The following is a 24,204-nucleotide window of genomic DNA, read 5'->3' on the forward strand; positions in this document are numbered from 1 at the left end:
GACTGTTCCGCCACTGGGTGAGCAGCTGCTCTGCCTCAGTGCTCCTGCCTGCAGGGCCAGGGCGCCTCAGGTGGGCGGTGGGGAACTGCAGGACACAAGCAGTAGCCACAGGGTGACTGCAGTGGCCACCCCAGCCCCCAGGTGTAAACAGAGTCCCAAGATGCCCGGGGCCGAGACTGTCAGCTGTGACGGGGAGTGGGGACAGCCTATGCATCTATTCAGAGCAAAGGACACAAGGAAGTCTGGACTCTCAGGTCATGGTTCCACCTTTATCCTCAAGTCCTGCGCTGGCAGCTGGTGTTGGGGGCTGGAGGGATAGCGCGGGGCAAAGGCCTTTGCCTTGCACGCAGCTGAGTTCCATCCCTGGCTCCCCATATGGCACCACAGTGGCTGCCCTGAGCAGACACGTAGGTGGCAGGGCCTAGAGTGGGGGGCAGTTCCTTGGCACGAACCTGGAAAAGAAACTGTGTGTCACCGTCCTGGGGCCGGGGCTGATGCTGTGCGTGTAGGAGCCCGGATCACCCCCAGACGTCGTCCTTCAGGAACAAACCTGGGACTGAGCAGACGTAGCCCCTGAGCATTGCCAAGGATGGTCAAACGCCCCACATGCAAAACAAAACAAAAACACCCCCAGAAGCATCGTTCCCTCTGATGTTCTTCAGCATTCGGGAAACCAAGTCTGAGTTGATTTCTCACAGTTTGGCTTTGGGGGCAGTGCTCAGTGATCACTCCTCGTGGGGCCCCAGGGAAGGAACTGGGGTCTCCACGTGCCCTCAAGCCTGAGCTGGTTCTCTAAAGCCACCTGCTGGCTCCTGGCATAGCCCCCCACGTGCCTGGGCTGCCACCAAAGCTCCGCCTGCTCCTCCCAGTCTGGCTCTCGGGCACAGAGTGACGGGCCAAAGTCCCCAACTCTCGGCTGCAGACGCACCCACCTTGCCCTCCCGCTGCCCCCTGCCCGCTTGCCACCCTGCATCCCCCAGGCCCCGGGGACCCCTCCCCAATCTGCTTGGTGACACTTGTCACCGCCTTCTCAGAAGGCACCTAACACAGCCCAGGCTAAAAGGAGAAAGGCCAGGGGGAAAAAAATCCACACGAGAAACATCCCTCTAAGTGTCAGCAACTTTGTTTGGTTAACACTGGCTAAATCACAGCCGATTCCAAGGCACTCCTTCCAACTGCCACAGCTCGAGTTCTCGGTGACAAGGTGTCACAAGACCCACCTCCAGCAGAGCCATCTCGGTGCTGGGGGGACAGACTGCTGGCTGTGGTGTCACTGCACTGTCCCTGCTGGGCCGCCAACCCAGGCCTGCCTGCCGAGTCTCGTGCATCCACTCACGTAAAACGCTGTCACCTTGCCAACTTCCTGAAGGTAACTCACGCCAGGTTACCACTCCCCTTCTCCCCCTTAAGTCTGACAAATGTGAAAATAAAAGCTCCACACGGAGAATGTCCTACAAAGCGAGCAGCAGTGCTAGTGCTGAGGGTATATTTGGCATCGAGAAGTTACTGCGTCACTGAAGTTACTGCGGAAGTCTGGCCTCAGCTCACTGTATTATTAAATAGATCTTCTAAGGGGCGGGTCATCTATTACAAACGGTGAGAGCCTGGGGCGTAGAGAAACGTTTCTTCGAGTTTGGCCTGTTTTCGGTGTGCGTCCCCACGGAGGCAGTTTTTCTGAGAGTCTGTCTGAGCACACAGGCGTGGGGCCGTGGTCACAGGTGCTGCAGGGCCTCCTGGCCTTGCTCCGTGTACCCGTCATCACGCTGCGAGCTGGCCCACTGGCCAAAGGACTCCGGGATGGGCATGCTTCTCTGCGTGTTCGCCATGCGCCTCTTGTCGCGGGAGAAGAAACTAAATCTTTCAGGAGGGAGAGAGAGAAATGAGTGTCTGCTCCGCTCTGCATCTGACACTTTCTGCAACGCCGGGACAGAGCAGCCAGCGAGGAGCAAACCAGTTCTGGGTGTGGGAAGGAAATGGAGCAGGTGGCAGTTACTCGTGAGCAGCGGAGGCTGGACACTGACATGGCGCCTGCGCAGAGCGAACAGGTGTGTGGTCCCAGGTGTGCAGTCACGTGTGGTCAGATGTGTGGTCCCAGATGCGCCATCACGTGTGTAGTCAGGTATGTGTGATCCCACGTGTGCGGTCACATGTCTGGTCAGATGTGTGGTCCCAGGTGCACCGTCACGTGTGTGGTCAGGTGTGTGTGATTCCACGTGAGCGGTCACATGTGTGGTAAGATGTGTAGTCCCAGGTGCACAGTCACATGTATGGTCAGGTTGTGTGTGGTCCCAGGTGTGCAGTCACGTGTGTGGTCCCAGGTGCGCCATCACATGTGTGGTCAGGTGTGTGTGATCCCACCTGTGTGGTCACATGTGTGGTCAGATGTGTGTGGTTCCATGTGTGATCCCAGGTGTGCAGTCACGTGTGGGGTCAGGTGTGTGTGGTTCCATGTGTGATCCCAGGTGTGCAGTTCACCTGTGTGGTCAGCTGTGTGTGGTCCCAGGTGTGCAGTCACGTGTGTGGTCAGATGTGTGGTCCCAGGTTTGCGGTCATATGTGTGGTCAGATATGTGGCCAGCTGTGTGTGGTCTCTGGTTTGTGGTCATGTGTGTCGTCCCAGGTGTAACATCTTCAGTGTTTCTCACACAACTACCTAAGATTTCTTCTCTTGACTAATGGGAATAAAAAGCTATGGGGCCTGGGGGCGGAGCAACAGGACAGCGGGGAGGGCGCTTGCCTTGCATGCAGCTGACCCGGGTTCGATCCCCAGCACCCTATATGGTTCCCCGTGCACCGTCAGGAGTGATCCCTGATCGCAGAGGCAGGAGTCAACCCTGAACAGAAAGCTACGGGCTGGGGGCTAGACTCAGTGGCAGAGACATGCCTAGCAGAGGGGAGGCCCTGCTGACCCCTAGCACCCCAGACCGAGCAGTGGACGTGGTGCTCGCAGTGCTGGCAGGACCCTCGGCTGGAGCCTCGGCACCAGAGCACCTGCCAGGTCTGCGAGAGGCCCCGGGCACTGCACACTCGGGCCCCAAACAAACTCAGACACCAGTAAAGGCTCCCAGAAGGGTCCCGGCCCCTTAACCTGACGATGCAGGAACCTCCAAATGAGTCTTTGGGTTTGGTTTTGGGCAAGGCCTGGTGAAGCCACGGCCACAGGCTGAACCGCCCCTGCACAGTCAAAGCCAAATCCCAGGCGACAAGCAGGTCAAGTGGCCACGGGCAGCATCGGGGGCAGCTGTGTCTGAGGCCTGGAGTGCCATCCCTCCAGGTAAAACAAGGCCTTCCTCAGGCAGAGCCGGGCCCAGCTTGGTGCTGCCATGGCAGCTAGCTAAGCCGGCCTTCCTGGCCTGGTGCTCGCCAGGTCCTCCCCGCCCCACTCCTGGGCAAAGACCCAGCTCTCTGGGGCAGATGTCTATGTCTGTGGCCCCCCGCCCCGCCCTTTCTGGGGGTATGTTGCAATCTTGGGGCGGGCATATCCTTCCACGGGGTTCCCTCCGTGGCCGTGCAGGGGTACACATCCCAGCTGACCCCGCGGGCTCAGAACAGGCAGTGCCAGAAACACGACAGCAACACGTCAGCGTGCGTGCAAGCCCCTTGCGGCTGATGGGCGCAGAGGGCCGCTTGGCACGCCCTATTGAGGGGTCGTGCACTTTGCTGCTTTCTGGTAACAGGCCCCCCTGGCTTGACACGACACGCGGGTTAGGAAGCGAGGGCGTGAGACTGGAGACACACATTAGTCACTGTCACTCGCGGGCAGTCACAGCGGCGTGGATTACTGACCCGGCGTGTAAAGGACCGTCTTTACTGGACCAGGGGAAGGTGGTTTTAGAACGGAAATAGAAAAGACAGAAAGGATTATCGGTGACGGAGCCCCGCACGCCCGGCTCCGCCCCGCACACACGGACACACGGGCGAGGCCATGCAGCGCACGCCACCCCCAGGCAGACGGACGCGGCGCCTACAAGGGAAACCAGACGTCGGACAGGCTGCAGGGTGGGGTCATCCAGCAGGAGTCCGGCGGCCACCATGGGCATGATGGCGGTAAAGATCCTGCGCGGAGAGCAGAGACACAGGAGAGAAAAAGGAAGGTCAAGGGCGCTGTGGGGCTGCCCACCCAGCCGAGGGCGGCTCGAGGCATGTCCTGTGGGAGGTGTCCGCACCCCACCCACTCCTACAGTACAGCCCTGCGGGCCCGGCCAGATGCCTGTGCCCACACTCGCCAGCCCACCAGGGCCTCGGAGGCTTCCTCCAGCTGCTAGCCTTGACCTGTCCCTTTTACGTCCTGCCCTCGGACTGGTCCCAGAACCAGGGGCACCTCGGCCTGTGACCCACACGTCCCCTCGGTCACCCTGGCCTCCTGGCGCTGGTCTAGAGGTGGCCGAGGCAAGCAGTGGGAGTTGGCAGTGCAGGACGCAGAGGCCAAAACAGGGAGCTGAGGGGCCAAGGGAGGGGGAGGGGGGCTCCTGGAAGCTTGGCCCCGCCCACACAGGCCAGGGGTGAAAGGGACACATGTCCAGAGACATTAGCTGATGCCTTGGATGTGGGGCATCAGCATCTTACTCCCCTCTCCCCCCACTCCAGCCTTTCCAGAAGATTCCAACAACAGGACGTTCCAATAGTTAGCCCTTCAGGTAGGGTAACAGGTGGCTGTGAAGAAGCTATTTCTGGACTGAGAGAGTGGGGTGGGTAGGAGGACAGGGACAGAATGTGCCCCTGTCACCGCTGTTTGAGCCGAGGGGACCACCTGGCCAGTCCCGGCCCCAGCCTCTCCCCCAGCACCGCCACCGCCTTCCTGCTGCCAGGCTCAGCGCAAAGCAGCTGGGTGCCTGTGCTGGGCAGCGGGGGGTGGACCGGCCAGGCTGAGGGCCTTCTGTCCCAGGGGACCGCCGCGTGACCCTCCCGGGCAGTGCCAAGTGGCCTTGAAGGCCAGCAGCTGCTCGGCCCCGGGCTATTCTGAGCACGCCTGTGGGCACAGGGCTGCAACTGGCCAGTTTTGGTTCCTGGACCAGCTCGGCCCCAGAAATGCAGCCGGGCCTCTGAGATAAGGGAACTGGGCAGCCGGCACACAGCTAGTGACCATCAGAGGGGGAGGGGCGGGGAGGCACAGTCAGAAGGCGGCCAGGCGCAGACCAGGGGCTGGGTGCATTCAAATCCCCACCTGTGGAGATACACTGGCAGGGATGTGCCAGAGCTAGGGCCTGGTACCCCAGGATCATCCCCAGCCCCCTCAAATCTGGCCTGGGATGTGTGCTGGCAGCAGTCATGAGGGACAGGGTGGCAGCCACTAAGGAGGACGCTGGGTTAGGGTGCTGCTGGGTAGGCTGAGGTGCTCTGGAGTTGGGGTCGTCAGGTTCTGGAGGACAGCATGGCAGACAGGCTGGACGGACAGCCTCTGGGGCTGCCATCTTGGTGCTGGCCTCCAGGGAACGGCTAAACTGTCACAGCCCCTGGGAAGCAGCTGAGGTGGACAAAGGCCACCAGTGTCCCGCCCCAGCTGGTCAAAAGCCTTTTGTGTTGTTTGAGCTTCGACTATGCCGTGGCCGGCTGGGCAGTGGAGCTGATTTCTCTCTCCAGTGTCTGGCTTTGGCTACTCTAGTCCAGCTGCTTCCCTGCCAAGCCCAGAGTCCCAGGTGGGCTGAGCAACCAGAGGCCCCTGTGACGGGGTACGAGCTTGGCAGGTGGGCCCAGGGCCTTTGGGGACAGGACCCCAGAGCCAACTCAGGGGAGAGATAGGTGGAGGAAGGCTCCGGGCTGGCACTGAATTCCTGGAAGCTGCCTCTGGATTTTGAGATGTGCAAAAGTCAATTCCTAACTTCCTGTTTCAGAGAATGGGGGTTCCAGTGGTAAACGGAAAAAGTCCGGAAAAATTTTTTGGGGATGAGTCTTTCCATAGGCCTGATCACAGTCGGGCGAGCTACTGCAGGGGGCACAGCAGAGCTGGCCTGGGCCCCAGGAAAGGAGGGTCTCTCTACCCCGCAAAGCCCTCTGGGGCATTGCAGAGGAAGCCCCTTTCCTGGGAACTGAGCTGACTTCAGGCTCCTGGCCACGGGGCTCCCACACCCCCCACGAGGCTACACGGACACCCAACACTTCCATTTGCTTAGCTGACTCGGCTTCATTCCGAATGGGCCCAAGAGCACCGCCTGGACTCAACACTACGGACCTCCCAGGCCAAAAGCACCGCCTGGACTCAAAACCACAAACCCATGAGGCCAAAGGCACAGCCTGTACTCACCACGCTTTGGGCCAGAGCAAGCATGTGACTGGCCAGTAGCTGTACTATACTGTGATTGGCCAAGGGACTGTCATGTGACATGCCCTATCCCTGTGCTGATTGGCTCAGAGCCACGTGGCCAGAATGCCCACGTGGTGCTCAGCTAGCTAAGGTTTTTTTTTTTTTTTTGGCTTTTTGTGTCACACCCGGCAATGCCTAGAGGTTACTCCTGGCTCATGCTCTCAGGAATCACTCCTAGTGGTGCTCAGGGGACCATATGGGATGCTGGGAATCGAACCTGGGTCAGCCTCGTGCAAGGCAAATGCCCTACCCGCTGTACTATCACCCCAGCCCCAGCTCGCTAAGGTTCTGATGGGGGCACGCAGGCCCTGCCCGGGGAAGGGGGCGTTGGGGTGCAGTACCCTGTCCACTGGGCACCACTGCGCCACGGGACTTGGGGGTGACTGCATGGTGCTGTCCTCAGGCGACTCGTGGAAGATGACTGACCAGTAATGGCCACGGTGGGGTGACTGCAGGCTTCACCCCCAGGAAGTGATTCCTTGCTCGCGGGAATTGGGGACCACGGCCCCTCCCAAACCCGCCAGAGGTTAAGCCCAGGCCCCCGCCCTGCCCAGGACCCCTCACACAGCCCAGACCCCCAGACAGCCCAGTGCCCCCGCCCAACCCAAGCCCCCAGCACTCAGCCCAGACCCCCACCCAGGCCGGGTCCCCAACCCCCCAACCCGGCCCAAGTCCCCAACCCGGCTCAGGTCCCCAGCACAGCCCACTCTGGAGGTCTTCAGGGCCGATGCTGGCTCTGCATGCATGAGGATGTGGGTTCAGTTCTGGAAAACGGCTTAATGTCTAATTTAGGACAAGGACTAGAGTGCCCCCAGTACTGGGCCTGATCGCAGCCCGTATGCAGCCTGAGTCGGGAGGGGTATGTGGTCCGCCATCCTGACTCTGAAGATGCTACGGCCCTCCCAGGCCCAGGGCTGCACCCACCGACACACTTCAGCCAGCCAGAACCGCAGCCTCTACCCAGGACCCCAGGAGGAACCCAGAGGGGCCGACGCTCTGCGTGGGCGGGATTAGTGGCAACACAGGCCTGGAGCAGGCGCCCGAAGTGTGAGCCAAGCACCCCACCCCTCAACACACACCGCCCTCACTTACAGTCGCTTGATCCCAGACTCCGACTGGGGGGGCATTCTTGGGTGCACGACGGGTGGAGGTTGGGGTATCCGATTTTCCTCTTCCATTTCTTCACTGGAAGGAGAGGAAAGAGTCAAACACATGGGGCCCCAGCGATACTATGGCGCATTTGCCGTACCCGCAGCAGACCCAGCTTCGACTCCCCCGACCCCCGAAGGTCCCTCGAACACAGGATCAACAGGAGTGAGCCCTGGGCACAGCTGTGTGTGTCCCAAAGACCGAAAAATTGAAAAGAAAGGATAAAGAGTCAAACATTTTGTGAAAATGTTTGGTGAGAATTTGGTGAGGATATTCTAGAAGGGCACTCGGTGGGGGAGTGGGAGGAGGTCCTGGCCCTCCCCAGGGGTTAGCCAATCAGTGACGAGGAGGGCTAGTGAAGAGGAAGGTCCCTCTGGAGGCAACAGCCACAGGGATTTGTGGTCCCCTTCTTGAAGATGCGGAGTTTCAGGAAAGGGACCCGCAGCTCAACTTTTGGTTTCCTCCGAAGGTTCGACCCAAACAGAACATCTTATTTCTGGTCCTGCTCCAATGCTTGTTTCCACACTTGTGGTTCCTTTCCTCTGAGAGATTCCCCACACCCTGTATCCTGACCTGGGTGGTACCATTCTCTCGGAGAGACCTAATTCCACACCACCTCCAGGGAGCCCTCCTGGCTTCACCCATCTCCAAGTCAAAAGTGACCCCCCGCCCGCCCATTCTTCGAATGCCCATGGTGCCAAGGTCAGTAAGTCCTCTTGTGTGCCAGCACATAGCAGAGGACATCACTTTCTGCATTTTTCAGCTTCCCAACCAGAGTGGGGCCTCCCCTTCCCGCCTGCATGGGCACTGGGTGAGCCCTCTCTGTAAGGCCCTCCTCTAAGGTTTTCGGCCCCTAGAGCGCCCCATCTGTCATGGAAGCAACAGGCAAGCACAATAGCGATGCTGCGACACGATGAAAGATCCCCCTGGACTGAGAGCAGAACCTGTGTGACCCCCCCCCCAAACCAACCAAAAAACCAGGAGGAGGGTGGAGTGAGAGAGAGGTGCTGGGATGGAGGCTGCTCTGAATGGGTGCGGATAGGAGGCAAGGCCACGAGACCCTGAGTGGCCAGGAGCCCACTATGACTGAGTGGGCCATCAAGTGACTTCCCAGAGTCCTGAGCCGTCTGTGCAAAGGTCCTGAGGTAGAAGCACGTGTGCTATGTTCCGCGGGGAGGAGAGAAGGAAGGAGGGGGAGAGCGTGAAGCAGGGGGGAAGGACGGTCACAGGTGTTTCATACTGGTGGAGAGCACTGGAGTCACCACCATGGCAGCCGCTGGCCACACCCGTGACGACCCTTGCATGTTGCCCAGTGCAGTTGAACCCCCTCAACTTGGTCACACTGGCCACCAGCGCGTGTGCCAGACGGCAGCTCAGACGGCACCGGGACGGGGATCTCAGTGTCTTTTCACTTGGTGGCAGCAGCAGAAACAAGCTCTCAGCAGCAGTGAGGGCCTTTCTCTCTCTGTTTAGGGGGAACCTTTCCACCACTCCCTGCAGACACCGCTGTGCTTGGTTTTGAGGTGCCGGGACCCAGAGCCAGCCACAGGGTCAGGGACATCCCTTTCCAGCAACTGTAAGGTTGTGATTACAAAATGCACCCCGGGGGGGGGGGGCTGGAGCGATAGCACAGCGGGTCGGGCGTTTGCCTTGCACGTGGCAGACCCAGGTTCTATTCCCAGCAACCCATATGGTCCCCCAAGCACTGCCAGGGGTAATTCCTGAGTGCAGAGCTAGGAGTAACCCCTGAGCATCGCCGGGTGTGAACCAAAAAGCAAATACAAATAGGGGCCGGAGTGATAGCACAGCGGGTAGGGCGTTTGTCTTGCACGCAGCCAACCTGGGTTCAATTCCCGGCATCCCATATGGTCCCCCAAACACCACCAGGAATAATTCCTGAGTGCAGAGCCAGGAATAACCCCTGAGCATCACTGGGTGTGACCCAAAAAGCAAAAATAAATAAATAAATACAAATAAATAAAATAAAATGCACGCGGGCCGGGCTCAGTGGGTGAGCTCTTGCTCTGCCTGTGTGAGTCCGAGTTCGATTCCTGGCACTGCACAGTCCCCAGCACCAAGCCTGGAGGAGCTGCCCAAGCTTGATCAGATGTGGCCCCAAACCGGAAGGAAATGTGCCTGGGCCCAAAGTTTCAGGAAGGTTTGGTGAGATGAGAAGCGCTTCTAGCCAAAAGGGTGCCCAGGGCAGGTGGAGACACAGCCTGGTCCTGGGCAATAAGGGCCACCTCACCTCCCGCCTGCCCCGCCCCCTTCTGCTCCGCCTCCCGCCAGGCCCCACCCAATTGCCCCGCCCCCCCGGCCCCGCCCCGGATGGCCCCGCCTCCCACCAGTCCTGGCCCCGCCCCGCCCGGCCCTGCCTCCTGTAGTAGGCCAGCTCCTCCTGCAGCACGAAGAGCTGGGCCTTGAGCTCGTTCCTCTCGTGCAGCACGTCCCGCAGCTCCTGCAGCGTGAAGCGGGGCCGGTTCGGGTCCTTGAGGTCCAGTGCCAGCTTCTCCGCCTCGGTCACGCACTCCTCCATCCCCAGCTCCGCCTGCAGGAGGCCAAGTCGTGAGGCCCGCGGCCGCCGCTCCCACATCACACGCATGGCCCCGGTCCTACGGCGCCCTGGGCTGCTGCGCCAGCAGGGATGAGAGCCGTGACCCTCTGCGCCGATCCCCCTTCTGCGCCGTCCCCTCTCCACGAAGTTCCCCCACAACAGTCTCATTTCAGAATCTGAAAGAGGGTCCGGGGCAATAGGACAGCTGGGAGGGCTCTAGTCTTGCATGTGGTCAACCCAGGTTCCACCCCGGCATCCTACATGGTGTCCTGCATCCGCCAGGGATGATTCCTGAGAGCAGAGCGCTGCCAGGTCCCTTTGGGAGGGCTCAGGTGGGTCGGGTGCCGGCAAGCGCCCGGCCTGCTCTCCTGCTCTCCTGGCCGGCGGTCTGGGGGCTGCCCCTGGTGCTGTGAGGTCTCTCAGGCACTGTGGGCAGAGGGTAGGGCAGTTCTCACACTGGCACCAGGCGGCCCCTTCGTCCCCTGCCCTGAGCACTTCCCCCCCCCCCCCCCAGGCCCAGGGAAGGACTCTGGAGAGGAGGTGCAGCCAGGCTGGGCTGGAGGCTGGAGGGCCTCGGGAGGCAGAGGGCATGTGCTGCTCCTGGAAGGACACTTGAAAGGGGACACCGACCGCTGCGGGCATCAGGTGACAGGGAGGCTCAGGCCTTGAGGGCAGGGCCGCCTGAGCAGGACACACTGAGTCTTGTCGGGTTTTCCACTGTCCAGCTGTCAGCCCACCTGGAAGGAGGGTCCCCCACCTGCAGGCCCCGTGACTCCACGGGCACCTCACTCTCACTTCCGAAGGGGTAGCGTTACGTGCACAAGTCTGAGTGGGCAGCCGGCTCAGCAGGGGTCAGCAGGGGTCAGCGGGGCTCAGAGGGGGTCAGTGGGGTTCAGCGGGGTTCAGCAGGGTTCTCTCCTCCCGGGAGACACTACCCAGGACACGCACGCAAGACTGGCCGCTGCCCAGCCAGGTGCCAGTGAACACCTGTTGGTGCAGCATCCCTCTCCCTTCATGGAGCACTGACCAGCCGCTCAGCAGCGGATGTGCAGGGCCATCTGGCTGCAGCTGGGGAGGGTCAGGGAAGACGCGGCCATGGTGAGGTCTCTCTGCCTGGGGCCCTGATGCGCATGTAGGAGTCTGCGGGTATCCCAGCCCCACCCCAGTCCAGGCACACACTTTATCCAACCCTCCTTCACCCTGTTCTACTTTATTCTTCAGGGGCACTAGAGGAAGAGAACAAGCCCCTTTTTGGGGGGCGGGGGAGATGGGCACACAGGACGAGCTCAGGGCTGACTCCTAGCTCTGTGCTCAGGGCATTCATGGTGGGCTCTGGGCACCACAGGGGTGCTAGGAACTGAGCCTGTGTCACCGTGTGCAAGGCCAAAGCCTGCCCTGCTGTCCTGTCGCTCCAGCCCCGGGCCTGGCTTCAGCCCCAGCACCCACAAGCGTCCTGGCTCAGTGCTGAGCTTTGAAATTGACCCTTTTGGGCAGGAGTTTGGATGTAGATTAAGGTTTGGATTTCCTGCTGGAGGAGAAATGGGATGACGGGCTCCCATGGGTGCTGCAGGGCTGCTGGCGCTCCCACCCCCTGCGCTCCTCCTGAGGCTGCCCGGCCCCCTCTGCCTGCTGGGCTGAGCCCTCCCCGCTCCTGCTGCATCAGGTCCCTGGGCACGTCCAGGGCAGGTGTCTGGTGCCTGTTCCTCCCGCCTATTCAGGCCCTAGCACTGCTTCCGGGGCCCTTTGTGCCCAGACAGCAGGTCCTGGCCTGCTCCAGGCCGCAATGGACCATGCCCCGTGCCTCTGGGGGATTCCCGCCTGACGCAGGGACCCTGTTAGAACAGCAGGTGGGGGCCCAGCTTTTCTGGAGGACGCCAGGCACTGCCAGAACCCAGGACTGGCCTGTCTGGGCCCGAGCCTGCAAGAGAGATCCTCCTGCTGGGCAGTGGCTGCCCAAGGGCCAGCACGGCCTTCCAGGCTTACCCACGAGGGACCTGGAGGTGGTTCGGGTTATCTGGGCCTGTCCCCTAATCCCCAGGGGCCCTTCAGACACGGCCGCAGGAGATGCCCTGCAGTCCAGCAGTAAGAACTGGCATGTCCCCTGGGCGTGGGCCATCAGGGCCACTTCCTGAATCCAGCAGCCCCAGCCAGCCTGGCAGGAACCAGTGAGCATTGTCCTTAACCCCGGTCGGGCCCTGATGGCCACAACACAGCCCCCAGGCCGTCCTACACCCGCTCTCACGTGGCCACCCCCACTCCTGGACAGCAGGCACCATGGGCAGCCGGCAGAGACACCAGCAGGTGGCCACTGGCTGCCCTTTCTTTGGGGTTTGGTTTGCGGGCCACACCTGGAGGTGCCCGGGGCTGACTCCTGGTCCTGTCCTCAGGGGTCACTCCGGTGGGGCTCGGAGGACCCTACAGGGTGCTGCGATGGAACCCAGGCCGGCCACATGCAAGGTGAGCACTACTGACCACATGACTGTCGCAGCCTTAAAACCCAAAGGCCATCCGTTCCCTCAAGGTATGGCACATCAGCTCTCCGCCTCCAGAGATCCCCCCGCGGTTAGTCCCTCTCCCTGCCCACCCTTCACCCCTCAACCCCGCCACACCCACCAGGGTAGAGCCCCTAGCCTTTGTTCTAGGGATCACTCCCAGAGGGCTCAGGCACCATTTGGGCTGGGGGGGAGTGTTGAACCGTGGGTCTAGCCCCAGAGAGACCCCTCCCCTCTCCCCATCCTTCCCCCTCCCCGTCCCCCCTTCCTCCGGAGGGCTGCCAGGGTGACCTGGGCCCTCCCAGCGGGGTGACTGGGCAGGGGCAGCTTGGCAGCTCCTGGCCTCCCAGGCCTGTCCCACGGCCCAGGCCCACCCGCGCACCCAAGCGCAGAGGCCCAAGCTCCTGGTCCCCTGTGGCGACCCCTCACCTCCGGCTCGGGCGCCCCGTTCTGGCGGAGCTCACCCTGCAGCGGCTCCTGCAGCCGCCGCAGCTCGGCCCGCAGGCTGCCCAGCTCCTGCTCCCTGGCCTGCAGGTCGGCCTCCAGCTCCACCTTCTGCTCGATCAGGGCCTTCCCCTGGGCCTCCACCACGGCGATGCGGTGCCGCAGGTCATGGTTGATCTTCATCAGCCGGCTCTGCTGCTGCTGCAGCTGTGGGGGCAGACGGGGCCTGGTCTGGGCACTGCGGCACGGGGCGCTCGGGGGACGGCCGGCTGCCCACAGTGCACCCCTCTCCCTTTGGTAAAATCCCTTCATCTTCTCTTTTTCTTCGGCTTTGGGGATGCCTGGCTGTGCCTGGGGGCTGAAGCTGGGCACGAGCCCATGCACCCCACGGGTCAGCTTGCCCCAGCCCCAAATTAGCTCCTGTTCTTTTGGGTTCTGTTTATCGGTTACGCCCAGTGGTGCCCGGGACTTCCGCCTGGCTCTGCACTCGGAGGTCACTTGACTATCGCTCTAGCCTCAACAGATCCTGTTCCTACAGACGGGGTCTCAGAGATACGATAGTGGGTGGCACTTGCCTTGCAGGCGACCAGTCCAAATTCAATCCCCAGCACCCGACATGGCCCCCTGAGGCACTCTAGGAATGATCCTGAGCACAGAGCTAAGAGTCGGCCCTGAGCTCATCCATTTGCAGACTCTAAAAACACAACAGGGACCCTTCTACCCTCTTTGATGAGGCCCCGAGTTGTGGCCTACAAACGCCTCCTCTGGCTCCTGAACGGCCATGATCCCAGAGGCACACAAACCAACCTCAGATACCACCAGTTTTTGGCAGAAATGTATTTGGACTGTGCATTAAACTATGGCGCTGTGCCACCCTGGGAGGGGAAGGGTGTTTGTCCCTCTGTCTTTTCGCCCTGGCAGCGGCGGCATGGTGGCCACCATCTTTCAGAGCCTAATGGACAGCCAGGTATGAGACTGCAGTGACGAGGCACGCGGGCCCTCATGGGATAGGGGGTGGAACAGGCCCTGCTCCCCACCCTGATGAGGCCCGGAGTTGTCACCCACGAACACCTCCTCTGCCTCCCGAACAGCTATGATCCCAGAGGCACACAAACCAACCTCGGAGCCCAGCGGCTTTTGGCAGTAATCCCTCTAGACTTACTACCAAAATATCAGAAATCCAAAATCATGTGGCCACAATAGCAGCCGTGACATCATATGCTCTTCATAATCAGCAATAGAATACATATTATCTAATGATGTCTTTTTGGCAGGTCTGAATGTTGGGGAAAATTCCAAATAATAATGGTGAGTCTTTTGTAGTAATATTGAATGTGATCAAGGTAGAGAGTAAATGGAAATCTGCCACACAGGCAGGGGGAGTGGTGGGGGGGTATACTGTTGTTTTTTGGTTTTTTTTTGCTTTTTGGGTCACACCCAGTCATGCACAGGGGTTACTCCTGGCTCTGCACTCAGAAATTACTCCTGGCGGTGCTCAGGGGACCATATGGGATGCTGGGAATCGAACCTGGGTCGGCCGCATGCAAGGCAAACGCCTTACCCGCTGTGCTATCTCTCTGGCCCCCTATACTGGGATTCTTGGTGGTGGAAAATATGCACTGGTGAAGGGATTGGTGTTTGATCATTGTATGACCAACCAAGACTTAAACTGGAAAGCTTGGTGGCTGTTCTCACGGTGATTCAATAAATTTAAAAAATTAAAAAAGGGGGGGGGCTGGAGTGATAGCACAGCGGGTAGGGTGTTTGCCTTGCAGGCGGCTGACCCAGGTTTGATCCCTGGCATCCTACATGGTCCCCTGAGCCCCGCCAGGAGTAATTCCTGAGTGCAGAGCCAGGAGTGAGCCCTGAGCATCGCCAGGTGTTACTCAAAAAGGAAAAAAAGAAAGACTTATAAAAGATTTTTTTGTTTTTTTCTTTTTTTGGACCACGGAGGAGGGGGGCCGCTGGTGCTCAGGGCTTACACGTGCCTCCGCACTCAGGAATTGCTCCCGGTGTTGCTGGGGGACGAGATGGGATGCCAGGGATTGACCCTGGGCTGGCTGCACGCAAGGCAAACGCCCTCTCTCCCGGCTGAACTCTGTCTCTGGCCCAGCCCCGCTGGCTCCCAGAGACGAACAGTGTGGAGGGGAGACTGACCGCCAGACTGATACAGGCGAGGGGAGACTGACCGCCAGAGATACAGGCGAGATACAGGCGTCTGCACACGCTGACCCACGCCGGGGGCGGGGGATGGGGGCGTCTTCTCTCGTTCAGGCAGGCACCGCTCAGGGGCCCAGGATAAGAGTGGGAGGAGGGCAGTGCAGGATAACGCCCCCGCCCCAGCCCAGCCCCCTCCTGCTGTTCCCGCCCCTGCCAGGGTCCACGGAGGAGGGGGCGGCACCCCGCGGGTTACTCACCGCCTCCACGTCCTCGCTCTTCAGTCCCAGCTCCCTGTCCTTGGCCCGGATCTCGTCACGCTGCTTGTCCACCACCTCCTTCAGCTTCTTCATCACCTGCCGCTCCCGCTCGGACATGCCTGGGGTGGGTAGGGCTGGAGTGAGCCCCCAACACCTGCCAGCAGGACATGCCCCCTCACTCCCCGGCTCTCTCACCGGCACCTGCTCCCCAGAGCCCCTTGGCCCGCGCCTCCCCTGGACCCCACCTTGGCCCCCTCCCCCCTATGGCCCCCACCTCCCCCAACCCCACCTTGCCCTGCGCCTCCCCTCCTCAGCGTGATCTCCTCAGCGTTCTCGTCCCCGCCTTCCGACCCCTGCCCCCTCTCCACACATGGCTCTGGGGATGGCAGTGGGCAAGGCTTGACCACCCCACCCCCGCATGCTCCCACCCCCCTTCTTTCCACGGCTCTGTTCTCTGCGCAGGACAGTCCACAGCTGTCGCTGGGCTCTGTTGAGTCACTCCCTCGCTGCCCTCTCTGCGCACCCATGCGGTGGACACAGCATCCGTGTACGTGTTTGGGACATACAGAAGCCCCAGCAAGTTTCAGAGGCTTGTAGGAAAATCAAGGTTGACCGTGTTGGTGACCGTCCCCTCATGAGGGGGCCCATCCACAGGCCTCGACACGCCTCCTGCGCCCGCACCACCTGCTCCAGGTGGCTCAGGAAACCTGGGGGCCCCTGGCGCCCTCGGCAGACAGATGATCCCACTACGGTGTCTCCCAGGAGCCCAGAGGCACCGTCACAGCACCCAGGGGTGCTCAGGGCGTCTGGGGGCATCTGGGTCCACACAGGGCTGGAGCGCGCCCTATCTACTAGCTCCTGGCCCGCCTTTGGGTGTGAAGCAATGGGCAGTGCTGTCCCGGGGCTAATGACCCCAGGGAGGGTCGGGCACTGCTGACCACTCCAGGCACAGTGCTCCAGGCCTTCGGCTCCCTCCCAGCCCTATCCCACAGGGCGGGGGTCTTCGTGACCCCTCTCAAGCCCACCCCCTCTCTCTCTCTCTCTTTGCGACCCTCCAGCTGACACAGTATCCAGGATAGAGCAGGGCAGCGCTTTCTGTTTGGGTAGTGCTGGGAGCTGACTCCCAGCTCAGTGCTCGAGGACCGTGCAGTGCTAAGGCTGGACTCAGCCTCCTGCATGCAGAACCTGTGCTCAGTCTGGATCATCTCCAGGTGAAGACTTCCGGGGGAGGGTGACAGGGCATCCCGTACAGATGCTGAGAAAGCCGGCCCTGCCCCCCCCAGGGGCCCCCTCCAGACTGCCTCATTCAGCGGCACTGCCCTCGACAGGGCATGCGCCAGCCTGCCGTTCCCATGGTTTCCGTGCCCAGTAAAAATAACCGCGGAGGCATGGCTGGTATCTCCCGTCTCCCCGTGGGTGGGGCTGCTGGGGGACACCAGCCCCCCGAGCTAACAAGGGTCCCCCCACGCGGGATGCCAATTAAGTGTGTCTCAGCTGGCACCTCCGAGTGGGCTGACTCACGACGCTCCGAGGCGAGGCCTCCCACAGTGGGTGGGGCCCGCGCCCACCAGCCCCGGCCACAGCCCAAGGCACTGGTCACCCAGGGGCATTGGGGCAGCAGGAAGAGGGTCGTCGGGGCGTGGGGTAGGTCAAAGCTGGGAGTGTAGGGTCTGCATGCGGGGGACCGGGTGCCCCCACCAGCACAGAGCCGGGAGTAGTCCCCAAGCACTGCTGGGTGTGGACCCCAAACAAGAGGGCTGTGGGGCTCCTCTGTGAGCCCAGCAGAGCTGCCCTTGAGCCATGACTGGATCCCGGGCAACTCGCAGAAAGGCCATGCAGGGCAGCGGGTGCCGTCCAAAGTCACTGACGAAGGAAGGAGCCAGCAAGCTCCGCCGTCTTGGCGGTGGGATCCAGCTGGTGGCACGAGCACACGACCAGGCTACATGCCTGGTTCAACCTCAGCCCCTCAGGGTCCCCCACAAAAATCAAACGCCCTTCCCTTCCCAGCCCCGCCAGGCCTGGCAACTGTGTGGTCCCGGACCAATTGCTGTCCGTCTCTGGACCCACATCTCCCTCATGTGCTCAGCAAGAAGGTCACAAACTCAGAGCCCTGAGTGAGGGTGGCTGACCCGCAGGACTGACAGTCAGGTGACACTCGGGCAGCTTACGAGGGGGAGGTGGGTGTCCCCACCTTTACATGGGGTGCCACCGGGCAAGGGATTCGGCTGAGGCCAGGGCAATTAAGTGCTGGGTTTAGGGTTGGGCTTGGGAAGTGCCCCGAGGCCTGCCACTGCCAGGCAGCTAAGGGACACGCCCCACATCCACCGCACACACCTCCAACGATGCCTGTGATCCAGATTCTGAGCTGGAGGTGGGCACCGCCCTCACCCCGACCCACTGAGTAGGAGGAGGGGGATCGCGGGGACCCCGGCCCGGCAGTTGGCAGTGGTGGGCTGAGACTCTAGGGCGAGCAGCCCTGCAGGCAGCCGGCTTTAGGGGAGTGGGTACGACCCTGATCCCGCAGGGGTGCCGGGTGAAAGGTTCTAGATGACTTTAGGTATGGATAAGAGTCCAACGGCTCACGGGTGTTGGCTCTGGGGTTCCATCCTGCTCCTGAACCCCACAGCTCCACACTCTTCCCAGCGTGTCGGGCACAGAATCCGAACTTGGGCCTTGGGGTCCTGCCTGACCATCAAGGGCAGCCAAGACCTCACGGGGGTCAGTCGGCCCCAAGGACCACGGAGACCTCATACCTGACAGTCAGTATTGCTGCCTTCTCCAGACCTGGCTTTGGTTTTCCTTTGGCCCTCGTGCCACAGGGCCTTTGCGCTTGCTTCTCTCCCTAGACTGCTGTATGGCTGCCCCTGTCTCTGGGCCAGGGCCCCCCAGTGCCCTGATCTCAGTGTCTAAAGCTGCCCCTTCTCCCCTCGACCCTCTTCCCCCTGTTTTGCTCCTTCCCCTACACAGACGCGCCTCCATCTGACACGCATGTCATCCATAGCCTGGACATGAGCAGGTAAACTTCCCGAGGGCGGGGCCAGCCCTGTCGAGTGTGGCTGGTCCAGGGATCAGAACAAAAGCCTGGAAGTGGGAGATCTGGGAACCCGTCGGCTGGACCGGCTGAATGACCAGAGCTGGGGCCGGGAGAGGGGCAGCCCCGGCCGGGGAACGGACGACGCAGGCCAGGGAGAGGCCGCTGACCTTCCTGCTTCTGGAACTCCTCCTCGGAGAAGCTGACATCCTTGTGGGACAGGTCGCTGAGCAGCTGCTTGTTCTCCTCCTGCAGCTGGGCGATCTGCGACAGCAGGTCCTGGGCCTCGCCCCGCCACACGTCCTCCACCAGCTCCAGCTCCTGCCGAAGGGACGGGCACGTGAGCCGCGGGCACCTGGCGCGGGCACGAGGAGCAGCAGTGGGCACGGCCACCACGCACACGGGCCGTCCTCACGCCAGGACAGCCCCATTGGCGGCTGACGCACTGTCCAGGGAGGGCAGTGGACAGGCAGCCTCCGGGCCACCTCCTGGGGTGTCCACGTCCCCCACCTTAGCCCAGACATTCCGTAAGATGAGCCTTCCTCTGGGGCAGCAGGGATGGACAAAAGTCCTACTGCTCAATGGGCCCGAGGAGCGCGGGCTCAGGCTCTGCGTGTCTCAGGCTCTGCATGTCAGGAACGCCCGTCAAGGGCTTTCCAGATGATGGCGCAGGAGAAGTGGACCCAAGCTTGGACAAGGCGAAGGGACAGCGCGGTGGGAAGCAGCTGGGAAGTTCCTCAGGAGTGACACGACCCCCGGTGCCTCCACCCCTGCCCACACCTTGCTGGTGCCCCTGCCCACACCCCTGCCTATGCTCTGCCCGCAACCCTGCCAAGCCCTGCCCACACCCCTGCCTGCATCCCTGCCCACAACCCTGCCTGCACCCTGCCTGGACCCCTGCCCACACCCTGCCCGCGCCCCTGCCCGCATCCCTGCCCACAACCCTGCCTGCACCCTGCCTGGACCCCTGCCCACACCCTGCCCACAGCCCTGCCCGCACCCCTGTCCGCACCCCTGCCTGCACCCCTGCCCATGCCCTACCTACTCCTGTCTGCGCCCCTGCCCACACCCCTGCCCATGCCCCTGCCCGTGCCCCTAACTGCGCCCTGCCCACCCCGCCCAGGGTGAGGAGCCTGGCCTGGCAGCCTCACAGTCCCACGGCCACTAAACGCAGACTGTCCCCAAGCCTGGAGCACTGCTGCAGGCCACTCACGGCAGATCCCCAAGCCCCAGCAACCAGACGCCACCGACCACCCCATGTGGCTCTGAAACCACGAACTGTTCCCTCGCCCCCGTTCCCCCCCCCGCCCCCGCCCAGCCGCATCCACAGCGACCGCAGCAAATGGCCGTGGGTGGCCAGGGGCTGAGGGTGTGGGCATGAGGTGACCGGCTCACGGGTCTGGGTGGCAGGGTCCAGAGACCGGAGCGGCGGCCGGCCAGATGCGGGCAGGCACAGCTGGGAAGGAGCCCTCCTGGACCCTCGGCACCCCACAACTCCCTAATGTAGAGCTGGCAGGAGCCTGAGCATGGTCACGGGTGACCCCAAAACCGAGAAATGAACCAACGGTTAACTGCAGGGTGTAGTGTACTCAATGACACTGGTATCCACGGGGACAGAGAGGACTTAGGGGGGTCCCCAGCTACGTGGGCAGAGGCGGTCTCTGTGACCCGATGGCAGCCGCCGGGCTGGGGTGGGCCCACCACAGGGGACCTGAGGCAGCTGTGGGCACCTGTGGGAGGAGGTGGCCACCTTTCACCCCGAGCCTGCCTGCACGAGGACCCCCGGAGCCCGCCGTGAGCAGAGCTCCCTGAAGGCCACGGGAGGCCTGGGGCAGAGGTGGCGCGTGGTCACACTCCCGAGGTCCTTCCCGCTCCCTGATGGCCGCAGTTGGGCATGAAGGAGCCGGGGGACCTGTGGGGGGTCCTGCCCATCCAGGGCTTCCCCCGTGGATGTGCTGGCGGCACTGTCCGGGCCCTGAGGGGACTGGCCTGGGCTTCTAGGGTCCAGCTGTCCCCAAAGAGATGTGAGTGAGGGGGCAGGGGCAGGCAGAGGGCAGGCTCTGACCCCAGAACTGGATCCCCTTTTCCAGACTGACCTCAGCTGTGTGAGCCAGGGCTTATGCGAAAGCCTGTGGCCACTTGAAGGACCCCTAGAGCTGAGGACAGGCCCCCACTTCTGCCCTTCTCCCTCCCCTGGCCACACCCCAGGCTATCACCACTTGCTCTGCCCAGGCTTACTCCCCAGCACCCCACACAGTCCCCTGCACCTGCTGGGAGCGATCCCTGAGCCCAGAGTCAGGCGTGAGCCCTGCGGCCTCAGGACCAAACGAACAACAACCACCACCACACACCCACACACCTGTCCCAGGACAGGCAGGAGTGACCGGCCCTAGAGCACCCTTCCCCACACCTGTCCTGTACAGAGCTGGGAGTGGACGGGCTCCTCCCGGCGGCTGCTTGAGCCCAGTGACCTCTGGGACTCCCTTGGGCATACAGTGGGAAGGCTCAGGGCTCCACCTCTTAACGACCCGCTGCTTTGCAGGGGCCAGGGCCACAGCACAGCGAGGAGGGGACAGCCTGGCTCATGGCCACCCAGGTTCAAACCCTGCCACCCCACAGGCGTGACCCCTGAGCACTGCTGGGAGGGCCCCCCAAAAGAAATGCTTTTCCTCACTGACAACACATAAAAATCATACGTCTGGGTAAAGTGGGCTTGATAGCTGTCTCACAAAAGCCAGCGCTTGTGGGGTGGATAGGGTGGGCTCAGGCATGCACAGGGTGGGGCGGGGGGGACTAAGGTACGTGCTGACCCCAGTTCCATTCCTGGCACTGCGTGGCAAGTCCCCCAAGCACTGTCAGGAGTGACACATGAGCACAGAGCTGGGAGCATTCCCTGAGTGCCAGCAGGTGTGGCCCAAACCCCCAATAAAGTTGAGTGAGCTCAGGAACATGGCCCGTGTCCCTCCGGGACTGCACCCCGCGGGAGGAAGCCAGGGCCCTGAGGGCAAGACCCTCTCTGACCATCACCGTGGCCCCCACATAAGTGTGGGCACTGCAGGACTCTCGGTCAACACATCTGCGACAGGGGCAGGGGGCAACGGCAGGCACAATTCCCAGTCGAGCCCAGGTCATGGTCCGAAATGGGGACCCTCCAGGAAGGCAGAGGCAGGTCATGGTCACGGGGGCAGCAGGAGTGAGCAGTCGGCAGGGGGGGGGGGGGAGGGTGGGGGGGGGAACCGTGAGAGAAAGGAAGGAGGAAGGAGTGAGGGAAAGGGAGGCCAGGGCAGATAAGGTAGAGACTGTGCAGATAACACGGTGAGCCCGGGGGCATCAGAAAGAATTCACAGCAGAGGGCAAGAGCAGGAGGCCCTGGGACAAAATCCGACACAAAGGTGCCCGCTGGGCCCCCCACTACAGGGGCTGAGCAACCCCTCGCTCCTGCAGTCCGGTTTGTCCAGGCCCCAGTTCTCCAGAGTGACAAGGAAAGGCAGAAGATAGGGGTCCGAAGCCTTTCAGGCCCTCCAAGCCCAGGACTGCTACGGTCCCCACTTCACTGCCAGGGAAACTGAGGCACAGAGGCTGGCTCATCACCCAGCCTGTCCGTTTCCGAGGCGCTGCTCCTGAGCACCCCGACACGGAGGCTGGGGCGGGGTGTCTGCAAGCTCTCGGCCCCCATGAAGGGGCAGAGGACAGTGGCTCAGTGGGGCCAGCACAGGACCAGACAGACTATTTTCAGCGGAAACACACGATCCGTGGCGGTGTGCCAGGGAGGTCCAGAAAGGCCAAGTGTGTTTCCTGAGGCCACACAGCAAGCCAGGACCAGGGCCATGCCGCCACCAGGCCCCTCAGAAGGCCCCCCCCCCCCGCCCAGCACTGCCTGACGGACGCTTCCCGGCCAAGGCCGGGCAGGAAACGGTGCCTCCAACTTCCTTCTCCCAGGGCAGATTCAGGCATGATTCAGGGAAGGGCAGCGGCCTGCCATCCCCACGGTCCTTCCCCCGGTTCACACAGGGGCAGTGTGGGGGGGCCTGGCCCCTGGGGGAGGAGCGGGGGGCTAGCCTGCTGGAACCTGTTTCTTCTGTAATTTGGAGATAATTCCTACCCAGGCACCCAGGGAGGAGTCAAGATAGAATCAAGGCTGAGAAGCAGCTGAGAGCAGTGGTTAGGGAGGGGGAGGGGCTCTGGGAAAGTCAGAGGTCTCCAGAGGGGCTGGGGGGAGAGGGGCCTGGAGGGGGGGGGTCCAGTCGAAAGGGCGAGTTCATTTCCAGAGAAAAACGCTACCGGGCCAAAGAGCAGGGCACGGCCTTCCATGCCCCGGTGCCCATCTGTCTGTTGAGCACAGAGCCAAGAGTGGCCCAAGCCCACGGTCCCCGACTAAAGAACAATACTACCGAAGAACAGTTCACCCGCCATTCCACCTCTCTTCTAGTGACTGAATATAGTTTTATTTAGAGAAACACAGGAAGGAGGAGAGTGTGAAGGAGAAAGAATGCACAGAGAGAGAGAGAGAGAGAGAGAGAGAGAGAGAGAGAGACAGAGAGACAGAAACAGAGACAGAGATACAGAAAAGAGACAGAGAGACAGAGAGACCGAGACAGAGTCAGAGACAGAGATTTCCAGAGAGGAAAAAGCCTGGCGTGCACATTTGTGACTGAGATGCAGCCAGTGTCCGGCTGACAACATGCCCTCCAATGAGTTCTTACAAGCCAGCCCGTTAGTGCATCTCAGACATGTAAGCAAAACAAAGTGCAGAGAAGTTAGGGGCCACACAGCTAGCACACGGCAGCTGTTTCCCCTGGTAATATCTGGCATCATTGTTACTTTGTATTATTTTGAAACAAGCCCTCCCTGACCGGGATGAGGTCGCAGATCGGGTTCCCACGCACCGCCCCTGGGCTCCGGCTGGGTGGTGACCAGGCGTCTGCCCGGGCCCCTGCCCCTCCCGGGACCGCGACTCGCCTTCTGGTGCTTGCGCTCCTTCTCGATGCGGTCCATCCTCTCCACACGCAGCCGGTCCAGCTCCAGGCGCAGCTCGTCCAGCTCGGGCGCGACGTGGTGGCGGCTGACCAGCACCTCCAGGATCTCCAAGACGCGCACGACCTTGGGCATGAGGCGCGCGATGGACTCGCAGCCGTGCTGGTCGATGACCCGCTCGAACTCGTGGCCCACGAGCGACGCGATGTCGTACACGTCCATGACGGTCAGCTCGGCCACGTTCTTGTCCAGCGCCGACTGGGCGGCCGGCGGTGAGCCGGGCTCCGCGTCCATGGCCCCCGCCGGCTAGCGCCGCTGGCCGGGTCGCGCTGCGGGGCGGCGGGCGCGCGCGGGCATGGGCGCTGGGCAGGCGCGGGCCGGGCGCTGGGCAGGCGCTGGGCAGGCGCGGGCCGGGCTGGGCGGGCGCGGGGCGCGGGCGCGGCCCGGAGCCTGCTGGGCGCGGGGGGAGCGGCCGGAGCGCGCGTGCGCAGGCGCCTCCCGACTTGGGGACCGGCCGGGGCGCGCCGGGGGCGCGGGCGGCTCCTCGGGAAACTTCGGCCGCGTCCCGCGGGATGCCGGGCGCCGCGCACCAGCCCGCTGACCAGCCGCCCAGACCCGCCGGCCAGCGCCGCCCTCGCTCCTCCTCTGCCCGCCCGCGCGAGGGAGGCGGGATGGAGCCGAGCTGGGGGCTCGCTGCAGGGGCAGGGGGCGCCCGGCGGGCTGGGGTGCGCCTTGGGGACCCCCGGCCGGGCCCACGCACGGGAGCGTCCCGCATCCAACGCTTCACGGGGAGTCGGGCGAGCGCAGCGCCCACTCTGCGCGGGTCCCCAGCGCCCCCCCGCC

General features: G+C 62.4%; 1 protein-coding gene across 1 annotated transcript; it reads right to left on the reverse strand.

Annotated features, from left to right (window-relative positions):
• Positions 1–1,005: 1,005 nt before the first annotated feature.
• RILPL1 (Rab interacting lysosomal protein like 1) lies at positions 1,006–23,699 on the reverse strand. Its single transcript, XM_056131396.1, has 7 exons — positions 23,347–23,699; positions 18,558–18,708; positions 15,357–15,475; positions 12,925–13,146; positions 9,825–9,997; positions 7,393–7,485; positions 1,006–1,857 (listed from the first exon to the last, which is right to left on the reverse strand). Exons 1-7 carry the CDS (start codon positions 23,653–23,655, stop codon positions 1,713–1,715), a joined length of 1,212 nt encoding a protein of 403 aa, XP_055987371.1. The 5' UTR covers positions 23,656–23,699; the 3' UTR covers positions 1,006–1,712.
• Positions 23,700–24,204: the final 505 nt, after the last annotated feature.

This window comes from Sorex fumeus, unplaced genomic scaffold (assembly GCF_029834395.1).
Source record: "Sorex fumeus unplaced genomic scaffold, SorFum_2.1 ptg000087l, whole genome shotgun sequence".
Classification (NCBI taxonomy): Eukaryota; Metazoa; Chordata; class Mammalia; order Eulipotyphla; family Soricidae; genus Sorex; species Sorex fumeus.